The sequence below is a fragment of the Chenopodium album genome, chromosome 16, assembly GCF_948465745.1.
Source record: "Chenopodium album chromosome 16, dcCheAlbu1.1, whole genome shotgun sequence".
NCBI lineage: Eukaryota > Viridiplantae > Streptophyta > Magnoliopsida > Caryophyllales > Amaranthaceae > Chenopodium > Chenopodium album.
In genome coordinates, this window is record NC_137849.1 from 47467365 (window position 1) to 47483449 (window position 16085).

General features: G+C 34.3%; 2 protein-coding genes and 1 pseudogene across 2 annotated transcripts; 1 reads left to right on the forward strand and 2 right to left on the reverse strand.

Moving 5' to 3' along the window:
* The first annotated feature begins 282 nt into the window (after window positions 1–282).
* LOC145584445 (DNA sliding clamp PCNA-like) lies at window positions 283–1139 on the forward strand. Its single transcript, XM_081641285.1, has 2 exons — window positions 283–607; window positions 958–1139. The coding sequence occupies exons 1-2, from the start codon at window positions 283–285 to the stop codon at window positions 1137–1139; spliced, it is 507 nt and encodes a 168-aa protein (XP_081497411.1).
* A 3237-nt stretch (window positions 1140–4376) lies between these two features.
* On the reverse strand, window positions 4377–7643 carry LOC145584447 (acetyl-coenzyme A carboxylase carboxyl transferase subunit alpha, chloroplastic-like; annotated as a pseudogene).
* Window positions 7644–9717: 2074 nt separating this feature from the next.
* Window positions 9718–15047, reverse strand: LOC145585702 (pre-mRNA cleavage factor Im 25 kDa subunit 2). The gene is made up of 7 exons (XM_081642412.1): window positions 14781–15047; window positions 12981–13026; window positions 11179–11272; window positions 11012–11085; window positions 10752–10838; window positions 10561–10671; window positions 9718–10347 (listed from the first exon to the last, which is right to left on the reverse strand). The coding sequence occupies exons 1-7, from the start codon at window positions 14903–14905 to the stop codon at window positions 10276–10278; spliced, it is 609 nt and encodes a 202-aa protein (XP_081498538.1). The 5' UTR covers window positions 14906–15047; the 3' UTR covers window positions 9718–10275.
* Between the last annotated feature and the right edge of the window lie 1038 nt (window positions 15048–16085).

The following is a 16085-nucleotide window of genomic DNA, read 5'->3' on the forward strand; positions in this document are numbered from 1 at the left end:
ATGCTACATCTTCTCACCAAAGAAATATATATGCTACATCTAATTTCCAAGAATGCAATATTGTTACTATATTTAACGTTTGATTTATTCAACTAAAACTTCCCTTGTATTCCTCAACCTTTTCAAAATCACAAAAATTATAGACATGCATCATATAGGATCACCACCACATTTTTAATTAACCTACTAAATTGATCACAAACTTCCTCAACAAAGTTACAAGAACTATCTAGTCACACAATCACCTCATCATCAACACCACCAACAAAAATAATATCAACCATGTTGAGAATCAAGATACAAGAAGGATGGATACTAAAAAGAGTTTTAGCAGTTGTTGCAAACATAGGTCCTAAAGCCTTGATAGAGACCTTACCAACCGGGTTGTTATTCCGGGTCAAAAACCCGGCCCACGACGTATCAACCATACTAAGGATTAACACCACGGCGTTTCATCACTACTCTTGTGATGGAGCTCATGTTTTGAAGGTGAATCTCCAACAATTCAGCTCCGTCGTAAACTCGGCAACTGAAGATGAAACCATTACCATAACTCGATCTTATGATTCTCCCAACCTTGTTTCTTTTGTATTTGTCAATAATCAAAGTATGTGCAAGGTACTTTTTTTCCTTCTTAAGGCAATTTTTATTATTTGATATTAATTCCATCTGTCTCTAAAAGTTCTTTTTGTTAAAAAAATTTTTAATGAGAGAACTTTTAAAGACAGATAGAGTACATAAGAGAATTTATGTTACAATCTAAAATAAATTTTGTGTCGAATAACATGTATGTGTATTGCTTGCACGACCATAACCTACAACGATTATTTGTGTTTTAGAGTGCATGGTTTAATATAATTTTGCTCAAGCTATTTTTCTAGTCACTATCTACTTTTTTGTTTAATTATTTATACACGAAGTATGTAATACAAGTACATTATTTTGCAATTTATGTAGATAGTGAGGACAGCAGAAACATAGGAATAAATGTTGCAGAAGTGAAGAAAGATCACTGGAGTGCAGGTGACGAATCAATGCATGAATTCAAAGTGTGCATTAGGTGCAAAGATCTAGTACGTATAATGGAACATTCCAAATTGACCAAGGAAGCCAGTAAGAAAGCTTTTCACGATTCCTAATTATTCATCTCCCATATATACTCGTGTTAACTTAAATTATACGTACTATGAACCACATATGTCCCCAATACTAAAGAATAAGGTTGTGACACATACGGACCTACACATTTGATTTATATATCTTTGAAAACAATAAGAAGTCAAGTACTCCTTAAATTAGTAAAGTACTTTAATATCACAATAAATTACTGTAAATCTGCCTTAGACATCCAAATTTTGCCATTCTCGATTTTGGCTTTGGCAACACTAGTTTGTTCCATGATCTTGTCTTATCCTTTGTGTGCTAATTCTTGAACATATATGCGCTTGAGCAGTAACAATTACTATGATGAGAACCATGGTCACTCTACATTCAGGCTATGAGACCCTCAATCTCAAGGAAGAGGTACGTAAATAGATTCGAGTTTGTTACAATATAAAGTTTCGAATTAATTTTATGCTTTAAGGCTAATAATCATATATATATATTTGGGTTAAGAGCAGCATCAGGAATGCATAATTGAGAATGTACCAGCAGGAACAATGCACCATTTACAACTACATGTGAATAGGCTGGACTCTTTTCTGTTAGCCTCACGTATAACAGCCATTGTATGGATACATGACTCGAATTCACGGTCTCCTATTCGCCCCTTCTTGGAGTTTCCCCTTGGAGATTTAGGCAGACTCCTTATATTCTTGCCTCAACCTTTTATCATATCCTGATAAAATTGAACACTGAGACATTATTTGCTGTGTATATGGAGTGGTAGGAAATGCCTCCATCTTCTTTTCAACCCTTTCGAAAAATTATCAATTAGACCGATTATACGAAGGCATAGACAAAGATCTTTGAATGAATTATTGTATGAAGCGTTTATTATAAATCACAAGACAATACACATCATGTTTAACAGAACAAAGTACAAATAGTGTATGATAAAACAGAAAAACTAAATGAAGGTTATAACAAGATTGTACTACTATAATATAAAAGGATCACGGATGTAAAACAGTAGCCTAGAATATCGACCAAATAAGAACTCTAGCATGGTTGGATCCTTAATTCTGCTATATGAATCTTTTGTGTAGACAACATCTGCAATGCAGGAAGCCGAAATGATTGATTTCCCCAAACTACAGGGCAATCTTAGCTCATACATCATGCTTTTTGGCGCATTTTCGATCTTGAATTCAGCTATTTCCTACAAATACATGAATAGAACATCTATCAATACAAAGTACATACAACATTGTTATAGTAAGGCACAAAATAAGCGCGAAAATTGATTTAGCCCAAGTGTGGCAGCACATTACAACATGCCACAGTACTGATGTAGTGAAATTTCGCAATTGTGAAACTTGGAAATTTGATACCTGCATAGTATGTTTAACAATAGTCTCGGATCCGGACGCCAATCTAAGACATGTGCTGGTTACAGAAACAAGAACTGTAACACATTTTAGCAATCATATAATATGAAATTAATGGATCGAAAATTAGAAATAATGCTTACTGGATGTTTTGAAATGTGCTGAATTCATTGCAATTTCCTTGAGCAAATTAGAACTTATTGCCACCCTAAATTCATGAATTGGCTCATAATTAAAAGGTTCTGCATGTAGTTCTGTAACTTTCAGTGTCATTATCTCGATTTCATTTCCTATAATTAAACAAGTAAATTGTCATAAATCAAAGAAATACTAGTATCTTTATAATTTTTAGCAGATATTTGATTTTTTTTCTGCTAAATTTCTAACAAATTTTGATAAAGAAACATAATTTATTAATTAGGTATCCAAATTCAGAAAATTTGTCAGAACTTTTTTTTAACAAAAACAGAGGAATAATACAAATTCCATGAAATTTCTCTGAAATTTAAAACCCATCAAATAATATCTTAAAATCAAAATCAAAAACGTTAAAATGAAGAGAAATTCATCAAGAACATGAATTTAATTTTAAATGAAAAAATCAAGAAAGAGAGGAATCAATAGAAGTACTTGTATTATGAATTTGAAAGTCAAGACTAGTGATGGGAGACTCGTCTTCGGAGTAGATCACAATAGAAAATCCGTCATCATCGGCAGCAATGTCACCAAGAAAATCGTTGATAGGAGCGAGTTTAGCATTGACAATGAAGGGCCTAGAGATATGATAATGATGAAAAAATTTAGAAGAAAGATGAAGCAATGATAATACATTGGTAGTTTTATGGGTAGTATGAAAGAGGGTGAATTTTTCGGAGAATTCGATGTGCGTAGTGTTGGAGATGGTTGAGATTGCTGCTATCATTTGTCTGAACTTCATTGCTGTGGTTATTCTAAGCTTCAACATTCTTGTTTAGAAGTGAGAAGAAAAAACAAGGCGGGAAAGTTAGTTTAGACTATTTGTAACCGTTAGTTCACTTTTTTATGTGATGGGTTTGCTATTGCCTGTCTGTTTGCACTATATAAATAGAAAGTTTCAACATATCTTTAATCATTAGTCAACGCATAACTTTGACTTTTTTTTTTTTTTTTGTAAAATGATCAAAATATTTTGACTTTTTGTGAAGAACTACCTTATATAAGTCACTTTTTGTGAAAAACTACCTTATAAAAAAATGTTGTAAGAAACTACCTTTTAAATAATAAATTTTGTAAGAAACTACCATATAAAATAATTTATGTTGTAAAAAGCTACCTTTTGCCGAATTATTGCATTGAATAAGAGACGTTTCATGATCCATTTTCAATCATTTTTTCTCCTTTTTCCACCCAATTTCTTCATAATCCCTTATAACCCCTAATTACCCTTCTATTTCACTGTTAAATTAAGCACATGGTAGTAGCTTACAACATTTAGTTTTTATAAGGTAGTTTCTTATAACAAATTTTTTATAAGGTAGTTTTTCACAAAATTTGATGTATATAAGGTAGTTTTTCACAAAAAGTCCTTGATATAAATTGTAAAATTTTAATATTTTGGGAAATACAAGTATACATTAAGACATGTTTAACATATTTACATATTACACTATAAAATTGAATGTACTAGAAAAAACTTGATCAAAGCGAAACAACTATTAAAAAACGGGGAGAGTATCTCTTTATCTTACAGGAATATAGTATATTGTTGGACATTGGTTGTTCTATAATCCAATATTATCCTTGGACTGTCCAAAAATATGCTTATTTCGATCTTAGCTATGAAAAGCTTTGATATGTATATATATATACAATCTCATAGGTTTAAGATTTGAACTTGAAATCCGATTATGATCTTCCATTTTCAGCACCAAGCTTACCTAGCAGAACTACCTCTGTAGGAGACACCAGATCATCTTTCAGATTATCTATTTTCCCTTTCAGAAATTCAGCTTTCATAACAGCAGCAATTTTCGCCTTTATCTCATCCTGTAGTCTTGTTACCTTTTCCAAGCTTGAGTTTTCTGAAATCTCTGCCTTCAGTTCCTCTATTTTTTCCCTAAGGCCTGCCTTGTCTATAGCCCTCTCGATTTCTGCATTCATATCATTGTTCAGCACTGAAGGCTTCTTGTTCAAATCATAAGGAGAACTTCCTTCAACTCTCTTTGTCGTACCAACAATCTTTAAGTCAGATGACTTCAAGACCTCTTCGAGCTCTTTTTTAGTATTCTCTACATCTACTACTATTTCCTTATCTATTTATTTGCCTTGCAGTAATTTCTCTTCTGCAGATTTTAGTAGCAACAACTTCTCCTTTACCTTTGTTGGTACTTTTTGATTGATCTCCGCTTTTATCTTGTCACCTTTTTTCTTGATCTCTATGAGCCTGTTTAGCATTTCAAATTTAGCTAGCTTCTCTTTTAGCCCAATATATTCGCCTGATTTGGACAATTTAAGCTTAAATTCCTGCATTAGTCTATCTGCTTTTTCCCTAAGAGTAAGGCTCAAAAGTGGGTTTGTGGATTTAGCTAACTCTAATTTGAGTGATTCAAGTTCCCCTTGTAATCCCATGGATGTGAAGGCTTTTGTGATCTCTTTGTCAACATCCTCCTGTATCTTTTCCAGTGTTTGGCTTATTTGCTCATTTGATCCTTTCGCTTCTAGAATCATCTTCTTGAAGTTCTCAACTTCAGTCTCTATATCAGCAGATTCTGCCACATTATCTGAAGGTTTCATCTTCCATTTCTTCTTTGGATCAATCGGGATGCCTTCTTGAAACTCACCAATATGACGGTACTTGAGCATACGATGTTGAAGCAACTCTTCTTTGCTCATCCTACCTAGTTCCTGGAATAAATGCAGCATCAGCAGATAGATAGAAGTTGGTGAATTATATTATCATAGTTAACACATCATAAAGGCTGACCTCCATGGCTTGTAAAATGGCGGTCTTTATCTGCTGAGATGTCCATAAAGGATCAGAATGTGCTCCTCCAAGCGGCTCCTGTAACAAAGCAACACGCCTTGCTAAGTGTGAAAATTCAATTGATGAAACACAACTGATTTGCTGAACTGGAAATTTCCGGTACAGATTAAGGCTAAATTTAGAGCCAATGAAAGAAGTTTCACAACAATGGTTTTTAGCAGAAATTGTAGTCTGATCCAGGCAAGAATTTGTGAATTCAGACACTTACAGGAATGATAGCATCAGCAATTTTTAGCCGGAGGTGTTCTTGAGCTGTTATCCTCAGTTTTTCAGCAGCCTTTTCAAGTAAAAGATAGATTCTGTTGCAGTTAATAAGGCTGCATGCATGTATTCTACGAAAACTTATTCAACAAATAACAACATCGCAAGAGTAAAATTCATATACCTTTGGGGCTGCTTTGGATGAGTTCCATAATATTGCCGCGCATGCTTCAGGACTGTCAATACAGCAATGATAAGGTGTTGTATGAGTATTACGGAATTTATAAAAAAAACATTAGGGAAACCATATAAAGACCATAACCTCAAAGAATACCTAGCAACATAGCAAACAGAGTTCTCAAGCATTAAAAATTTGTTGCAGAAGCCGATAGCAACAGCTCCTCCAGAACCACCTTCACCAGTTACTATTGTGATGATAGGAACTCGCAGTCCAAACATGGACCATACATTTCGAGCTATAGCTTCACCCTGCACTCAGTAAGACAAATCATTTTTTTCTCATATTATCACATTTAAAGTCGAAAAATTAAAGTTAAAACATACAAGTAGTTGTCCACTCACTTGACCGAGTTCCTCAGATTTGAGATCAGCATAAGCTCCTGGTGAGTCAATAAGTGTAATAATGGGAAAACCCTGATGATCTGCATACTTCATCATGCGCAAAGCCTTCCTGTACCTGTTAAAAGGTCGCTCATTCTGTCAAAAATAAAAACAGAATTCACTGAAATATCCCTCAGAAATTAGTTTGTCAGTTCATAATTATATACCCATGAGGAGTTGGCATAGCAAAGTTTCGAAAAATGTTTTCCTTTGTGTTTCTTCCCTTTTGATGGCCGATGAACAGATAACTTCTACCATCGATGCTCCCAATACCAGTTACGATAGCTGGATCATCATAGCCTGCGCGATCTCCATGGAGTTCCACCCACTAAAAGATGTATGAAAAGACAAGAACATGATCATTAGATATTCCCAAATAAAATTGGATATTTTCATTACAACAACTAAATCACCTTTTCTGTGATGTTCAGAACATGATCAAGGACAGTTGGCCTGTTGGGATGTCTAGCCATGTCTAAACGTTGAATCGGTGTCAAATTGATGTACAGATCTTCAATAGCCTAACAATGATGAATTAGCACATCAGATGATCGAAAACAAAGAAACGTTCCTACAATCCTACTTAGTACAGCTATGTATAGTCCAGTAATGCCTAATATTTACTGCTAACATCAAACAAAGCAACCAAAAGATGCAGGGCACCAAAAAAAAGCTTTCTAATGTTGGTGTTACCTGTTGATATTTGAGCTCCAAAGCACTAATTTGATCAGTGTAATCTAGACCAGTTTCATCTGCCATTCGACGAACCTGCAAGTAAGAGTTGACCACTTTTCAAAGGATGGACAATATTTTTCGACTGATGCATAACTAAAACTCATGTAAGGTTCAGTAATGCACAAGTAAGTCCAGTGTAAGGTTTAATTACAAAATTATACCAAGTCACTGACCTCGATGATCTTTTGCTCGAGATCAACCAATGGTTTCTCAAATGAAAGTGTCACAAGTTTTGGTTTATCTTCCAAAGGCTTAAAGTGAGAGAGGTATCTCAAATGCCCACTCGATAAATTAGGATCGATGTCATCTGGCCATGGGTAGTCATGCTTCTTCCCTTTCTTAAGTTTAGCAATAATGTTCAGCTTTTTTCTGCTGTTCTTATAGTTAGAGCATTCTAAGGGCCTTAATACACACATATTTAGGTTCATGATTTTACCTTCAAGAAAATCATTAGCAAGAAGAACCTTCTTACCATTGCCAAAATATGACTTCGACATATTTTCATAAATTGATTCAGAATCAACTGATCTTCCTCTAGCACAATGCCCTGCTGCTAGGAAAATGGTGGCCATTTTAATAATGTTGTGGACCTACATTGAAGAGGGGTACAAGATCACAATTCGCTACTAAATTAAGCAAAAAGTGTACTAGTCAATTGTTATATTATACACCGGGGAGTATTATGACAATCAACGGAAAATATAACATGACATAAGTTTGAAAATAACTCGCACATTATAAATTGTATATGTTTCACATCAAAAGTGAAATTCTCTTGTATAGCAAGAAATGATACATGAACAATATTTGAATTGACAAATGGAAACAAACCATGCTACTTCACAAAGTGAACAAACTATGTTACATAGGAGACAAAAGTTTAACACTTGAAAATATGTCGTAACAAATATATTAACAATCCTAATTAAACAGAACTATGTACACATTGTAAAAAAAAAATAAATAAATAAATAACTCAATGACGTGAGAAAGAGTGTTATACCAAAAATTGTGTGATATGAAATGAATGATTCAGTGAACTTATTTATGTAAAAAAAAGTTTGAAATTTAGAAGATTAAATAGAAGAGAGTGAGTTAGCAGAAGATGAGCAGTTGAAGAATGGTTTACGATTTACATGTTGTTGGCCTGTACTGGGGTCTGCGTACTTGCCAACGGGCAACTGTTTTAAGACTTTTAACTCGTTATTAAATTTTTGTTATCCACTCATAATCACGTCTCGTTTGCGTGTTAGTGGTTTGTGTTAGATTTCGGGAAAACTGCTCAGATTGAAGTGTGTACCATTGATCAATATATTTATGAGTTTGGATAATGATTAGTGTTTGAAATACATGATTAGTGTTTGTTAAGAATATTAATGTTTCATGACTTTCATCCCAAAAAATTTCAGTACAAAAACTTCTTTTTTTTTTATTCTTTTTAAAAATTAGTAGAAGTATTGTGCTTAATTTACTTAACAAATCATATTTTACTCTTTTGTTTAGCTATATCCAACTATCAAAAACTTGTAGTATTTCTTAAGGTTGAATGAGTTTTTATGCACTAAGAGCATGTTGTCACGTGTTGACAATTTTTCTGATGTCACTACACAGCAAGTTCTATATGAAGCAACCTCCCTATATCTGTGTGCTTTACAGATACATGTGTTTGTGGTGTAAGTTAGTATCACTGCGTGTTATTTCCTCTATTTATTAGATTATTGCGCATAAGGGAAGACTAGCCTGGATCAAGCCTTGAGGATTCGGGCGTCACATGAGCGATTTGCACTCATTCCATGACAACATGTTGTCTAATGCCCTACACATTCATCATATGTGTTGGCAAATGAACAGATTGTGCATGCAATCGTACATATGGAATTGTCAACATCTGCATCAATGAAGTTCGTTTTCTAAACACGCAATGTGATTAGTTTTTTAAACATGCATGATGTACTCCAAGTCTCCAATACCACCATATCTGGCCCAAATCCATTATGTGAATGATTATAGTTAGCTTTAATAGTGCTAAGTTATTAATTAACGAAACAAGTTCATAATAACTCACCCTTGAACAAGAAATAATACGTGTTGTTAGCCTTGAACATAGCTCAACCCGTGACCACTTTATCAAGGTTGAGCTTGATACCGAAAGCTTGGCCAAAATTGACCATTCATGATTTTCAATGATTAATCTTAACCAATTCTTTAATTACAACTAGTGCGTGACCCGGGCTTTGCCCCGGGTGGTACTTAGAATAATTTCATTTTATATTAGTCGCTTTAAAAAACCTACAAAGTATTAATTTTTTTAAACGTGGGTATAGAATACAATGACAACAATAATTTATTTTGATTTATTTTGGTTTTATTTTACATTCTAATACATGTAAGTATTTATAAATAAATTTGGATTGAAAGAGCATGAATTAAGCATGAATTAATTCTAGCTAAGATGGTAATGTGTGTGGTTTTCATTCAATAAGGTTTGGGGTTCAAATCTCTTTGTATGCATTTTTCATTAAAATCATTGGATGTGGCATGACCAAAAAGGTTGTTGAATGATGATGTGCTATACCGATGTAAGAAATGATACATGTGACACATACACAATTTTATAAACCTCTATGAGGTGCTTAAGACTCCAAATTCTAATCTGCCTCCATCTATAAATATTTGAGTATACACAAATCTAAATCATACAATCTTAAACCAAAAAATGATACAATTTTAGAACACCTAAAAAATAGTGGAACAACAAAGGGCATACATTTTAAGCCAGTTTGAACTCTGCAGACAACTGCATGAAGAATACCAACCTAAGTTCCTATCAACTGACAAGTACAAAATTACTAATCTTTAACTAAAGCTTCTCTACAACTCTAAGTCTCTAACCACCAAAATATAAAGAAACATAATGTAGAAAGATTAAATAGAGGCGCACAATTCTAAAGGCTAAAACAAACATTATACAAGCAAGAAGGTTCACTTATCAGTACAAACCCTGTGAAACAATGTAACCTTCAATCTCTTAGCGATAAGTTAATGTTAAGATGATGATAAGATATTATATCAGAGAGAAGGCAGAGAGTCAGCAAAGCTGGGCTTCCATGAAGTGTGGATCTGCTGCTATCTCAAAACAAGACAGCCACCAATAACGCAACACCCACTGCTTCTGGCACTACCCCGTCCAAACTGATTAGAATATCATGGAGAGATCATGTTGAATTGAAATCTTGACAATTGCTGAGGGATGGTGGAGATCACTGGTCCATATCTCTGCAACACCGAACAACTCATATTACTTTTCTAGTAAACAACTGATCCAAGACATAGCATGCCAAAAACATACAAGCATGCACTGCTTATACATGTATAGAAACTTAAAAATTCCATGTCACTTTAGGCACGATTTATGCTTATGTAAAAAAATTGCCATTTGAAAGACCAAAAAGGCAAATGAACGATTCATTGATTGGAATCTCTACTAACCTGAACATTGTCATAAAGCTCGAAGAGGGGCACGGCCAACAACTTAAGATTTTTTGGTACAGCAAAGTATTCTCGCTCTGGCAAGTGGACCATGAAAAGCTTTTTACATTCCTGTTACAAAATCTTTCAAGGTCAGCCTAGTTCAAGAGACAACATGAAAAGAAAAGAGCACCTTCAAATAAATCCTTCACCTTAGGTTTTGTGATGTGAGGAGGGCAGTAGGGATACATCACTGTTTCAAAATTTGGCCTCCACCAGTTAGCAACACACTCACCAATCTGCAAAATAACATAATTTAGACCTTAATACCCTTTAGGAATATGTCTACTAGAATTTTGCTTCGAATAAACACTTCATGAGGAGCCAGAATAACAGCAAAAAGGAAAGAGCAGAAGGGTGTTCAAGACAGATAATCAGAATTAATACAGCAGAAAGGACACCGGAATCATACCTGCCAATTAGGTTGATGAGCAGTCGAGTTAGCACCGAGTTTGCTGGAAAGTTTTCTCTTTAAACCATCAATTTCTGTTCACAATAAATGAATAAAAGTAAGGTAAGCAGAATGTGATAGAGCTGGGATGGTGAAAGCACTGAGATGATGATATCTTAACGCCATACCATTTTCACCAGGCTTCAAACGACCACCAGGAAGTTTGCAGAAAGTGTTTCCAATTTGTAATAGAAGAATGTGCGGATGATTATGCTCTTGGACCTGGTGAATAACCACCAAATTACTTATTTAAGACAAAGCATATACTGAAATTTAAGTGTATACAAATATTATTCCAAAATCATGCTTGCACTATAAGTAAAAGCTCTGATGAAACATACTACAGATATTAACACCCCAAAACAGTCAAGAGAACTTCAAAAAAAAAAAAGATTCTTAGAGCATTGAGGATTCAGTTGCACGTGCCGACCTACCATACGAGGTCAAGGATTCAATCAATTCCAAGATTCACATGCCATAGTTTATGATACACCATTGGTAAATGATACAAAACAACATAAAAGGGGGTAACAAGATCCTGAGATCAGTGCACTTTTCCCTCTGTCCAGCTCTCATTTACTCATACAAGTTTTCTTTTTCCATCTTTCTATCTTAATTTCCAGCTGACAAAAATGTCCTCTCCCTCTTTGAATACATGAACCAGCAATCCCTAGACTCCCTTCCTTTTTCCAACAGACATCAGAAATTAACAAATCTTTGAATTATGTGGAAAGACAAGCCATTTGGCCACTAGCTAGTTGAGTAATGCTAGGCACAGAGCTACCAACTCCATCAACACCCAACTAATGAGTCACGTTCTAAAATGTGCAATTGGATATGTAGATGTGGAGTAGTTTAGCAAAACCAAGTAGGATTTTGCAAACCTATACCCATTCAATATTCAAGTACCAAAACATTCTAGATTCCAAAATGTTATGGCTTGGTATCAGACTTTCATAATCATGTAAAGTTTGGATATTCACCAATTACCCATACTAGAGCTTGCTATAGGATACAAGAACCAGCTCAAATATTTAAAGAAGATTCAATACCCTCGATAATAAATTCTGGGCCTCTTAAAAACAGTGCTAGCTTTGAAGAGCAAATAATCTAATCAGATAACTAGGCTTCAAAAAAATCCTCAACTTAGAGCTATTGTCCATAAAAATGCCTAGACAATAGTCTTTTCCAGCAAAGCCATCCTCGTGTGTCCTTCAACAAATCATCCCATACTGCTATATTACCAAAACCATGTCTTGATAATGAGCCAACCAAGATCATGACTCACCTATCCTTCCACAATCCACCCACTATAAGAAAACCTACTTCTTGTATCCACAATTAACGTACAGCTTCCTCTGAGCTCTCTCAGCACACCATATCTTTTGGTCAAATGATCGCCATGGCTTAAAGAATGAGTAAATCTCTTCAACAAATCTAAAAAAAATCCCACCATTTCAATAGTACGATATACGTAGAAAGTACCAGCCTTGTTCCAGCAAACTGTTTCCATCATAATAACTATACTAATTGAACAAACAAAATTACAGAATTCTACATAGTCCCCACATGAGAGAAGCATGCAAGTAGTGCAACATGTTATAATAGCTAGCAAACCATGTATCAAAAGCAAATATTAAGGATCGAAAGAAAACACCAGTACGAAAGAGTTTGCTCTGGGGTGCGGGAAGAATAATTAAAAATTAAAAAAAAATTCACATGATTGTTCACAGTACATGATAGATAGACAGATATCATTCAGGATCACTGAAATAGGAAACTCTGATCCAAACACAATTAATTTTAAGGAACACACAAGAATAAGATAGGAAGAAAAAAAGCTTACAAAAAAAAAGAAACAAAATGTATAACTTTCATATCCAATTGGAAGCACATGAATAACATCAGTAGCATGCTGAGAGTAACTTACGAGTAGAATGCCTTCCACACTGGTCCTCATGCCTTCTTTAAAGTAACTATAATTGAAAAAATACAGTGGATCATATTGGTATCAATTGTATCAAACATTAAGATAATTGAAATAATAACCACACAAACATATTAGATTATTCATCAACATAAGAAGATATTTTTATCAGACAGGCAATCAATAGTGCAAATTATATAGCCACCTTTAGGGTTTCCATCACTACCAAAAAAATACAATCGGTAGGGAAGCAAAAATCCTCGCATACAACAACTGCAAGGGGTTAAGATCAATCAACAAGCACATATGACTACAGTTGATTTTCATCCATATTATATATGGATATACCATAAGCAATCCCATCGTCTACTTTCAATACAGCTGTAAGGGCTAACTTATGATTTCTGCACGACTGCACTTTACAAACCTCTTTTATTAGTTCATAATTCAGGAACCAGGAGCAGTTAGTGAACAATGGTGCAACATGTGAAAAGACCAGCTCCCTGTCCTATGGCGTTGCTACAGTATTACAGAATGTAATTCCCAGAATAAAATGAATGACACATATCAATCACAGCTCAATGTTAAGTTAATAGATTTCTTTCAAGATTTAAGCAATTGGAAACTATTGGTCAAACAAACTACACCACTACTCTTTCTATCCCAGAAATTTACACTCACTTGGTACCCATATCTTTTGTCATGGTGATAACTGCTAACCAAATGGTTTATAAATTGTAATTATAATTATAATCATTGATCATACAAACTTTATATATTGATGAGTAACGACAGGTTAAATAATTACCATTTTGGTTCTAATGATGTTTGATTCAGATCCACAAGTAGCAGACAACTTGATACATCCCTAAGATCACTAACAATTGCAAATGTTTTGATGCAGAAACTCAAATTTTCTTTAAAAAGGTGGACGCAGGAAGCAAAAAGTTGTAGTGTGCTGGTAACAATATTGTTTTTTTAGGGAAAGTCCATCTAGTCACTGAAGGCAAGACTCTGAAGAAATACTCGATAATTATCGCTACTTCCTAATCTAGGAGTCCAATTCATGAGAAATTAGCTTCAACTAGTTCAAACATACGAGTCCAATTCCTAACAAAAAGTTGTAGTTTGCTGGTATCTATAAGTCCATCTGGTTACCAAAGGCAAGATTGAAGAAATATTTGATAATTATTGCCACTTCCTAATCTAGGAGTCCAATTCATGAGAAATTGGCTTCAATTAGTGCAAATATACGAGTCCAATTCAAAACAACTTAACCTAAGTAAGCATACTAGTCCAATTACCTGCTTTTCTCTTGCCTGATCTAAGTCATCTTACTATCCACCTTAATAAATACATTAAATGATCCCCAAAACAGAATACAGAATTTATTACCAGTTTACCACCTATCACACCCGACAAGCAGTGCAACAAGCTCTAAAAATCACAACTTTTGGAAACCTCTTAAGAAGAACACTGTTCATCTTAAAACCCTAAAACAAGGTTTGCCCTAATTAAGCACCAAATAATACAACTAACAGTAATTCCTAACAAATTTTCCCAAAAAACTCACAATTCCCAACTGGGTATTAACAGGTCTAATACAGAAATCGCACAAAATTCAATTAAACAAAACAGCAGCATCACAATCGATCAAACAAAATTGAAACAGAGAACCCAAATTCACTCAGATCAGAAAAATAGCGAAATAATTTCCCTTTATAGTAAATAAAAACTAGAATTTAAATAATTGATGATATAATCAAAGTAAGAAAAGAAATCAATGGAAGAAAATATAATTACTTGACTTTCATACGAGCAAGACGATCGGCAACAGAGGTATCTTTTTCAAGCTTGGGTTCTTTGGTGCCAAAGGTGTAGCTTGATAGTGGGTATACGGCCACCACTGACGACGACGCAGCCACCATTGTTATCTACTTCTTCTTCTTCTTCTCTCTTTTTCTCTCTCTTTTTCACAGGCTGTGTCGTGGGAAGGAAGATCACCCTGTCTCTCTCTCTCTGAAGCTGCTTCGAGTGTTTTTGGTGATTGGTCACCTGATTTGTACTCCGTATTTGCTTCGTGCTTTGAAACTTGATTAAAAGCCGATGTCAATTAGTACTCCCTCCGTCTCCAAAACTTCGACTCTTTTGGCCTAATTTTAATCTCAAAATGATCGACTCATTTGCATTAAAATACCCACTAATTTACAACAATATTTGTGAAAAATTAGCTTTTCTATTTAAAATTTTATTTTTTCATGTATTTTTAATACTTTATCTCTCTACTTTTTTATAAACCCCATGTAAATTTATCTTTCCAATATATTTTTATTTCTTTTTATTTAAGTTTCTTAATAACCGCGAAATCAACCCAAAAAGATCGAAGTTTTGGAGACGGAGGGAGTAGTAGTTTAACGAGGTTGGGGTGATAAAGGGGTGCTAATTGAGTTGAGCAGTTCGCAAGCAACTCGAACTCAACTCAGTCAACGATCAGTCAAAACTCGACTCGAGTTAGCTCGACTCGACTCGAGATGTTAACGAGCACGAGTTGAGCAATCTTCAACACGACTCACTAAGCTCGTGAGCAACTTGATAATACATAGTATATTTTATTATTAATATAGAATTTATGAACAAAGTTACCATGTTTAAACAAGTTTGACACTTAATAAGTGTTAATCTATACTATCAAGAAAATATATATATATATATATATATAAAAAAAAAAAAAAAAAAAAAAAAAAAAAAAAAAAAACAATATGTAGTGAACAAAAATAAATCAAAGAAATATAACTATAGCAAGGGCAAAAAATGTGAGCTACTTAATTCGACTCGAAACTTTAACTAGCACGAGTCGAACAGGTTTTATTAGCTCAAAACTTTAACGAGCACAAGTTGAGCACGTGTAAAAAGTTTTCGAGTCGAGTTGAGCACCCCTCAACTCGTGATCGACTTGCTTGATAAGCACCCTTAGATAGAGCAGTGGCATCGTTATTACCTCGTATTCCCTTGATCTAGGATCAAAACTCATGGAACTCATTTAAGGGATTTTCCTTATCTCCCCTCTAAAATAAGCCCTTTTTTTCTTACCAAAAAAAATAAATAGGC

What these genes read in the sequence shown, in the direction of transcription:
- LOC145585702 (XM_081642412.1), bottom strand. Translation starts at nt 14,905, where the DNA reads ATGGTGGCTGCGTCGTCGTCAGTGGTGGCCGTATACCCACTATCAAGC. An exon ending in CTTGCTCGTATGAAAGTCAA is followed by an intron (nt 13,027 to 14,780) that starts GTAATTATATTT and finishes TTTCAATTATAG; the next exon opens with TTACTTTAAAGAAGGCATGA. An exon ending in CTCATCAACCTAATTGGCAG is followed by an intron (nt 10,839 to 11,011) that starts GTATGATTCCGG and finishes GTTATTTTGCAG; the next exon opens with ATTGGTGAGTGTGTTGCTAA.
- LOC145584445 (XM_081641285.1), top strand. Translation starts at nt 283, where the DNA reads ATGTTGAGAATCAAGATACAAGAAGGATGGATACTAAAAAGAGTTTTA. An exon ending in TGTATTTGTCAATAATCAAA is followed by an intron (nt 608 to 957) that starts GTATGTGCAAGG and finishes CAATTTATGTAG; the next exon opens with ATAGTGAGGACAGCAGAAAC.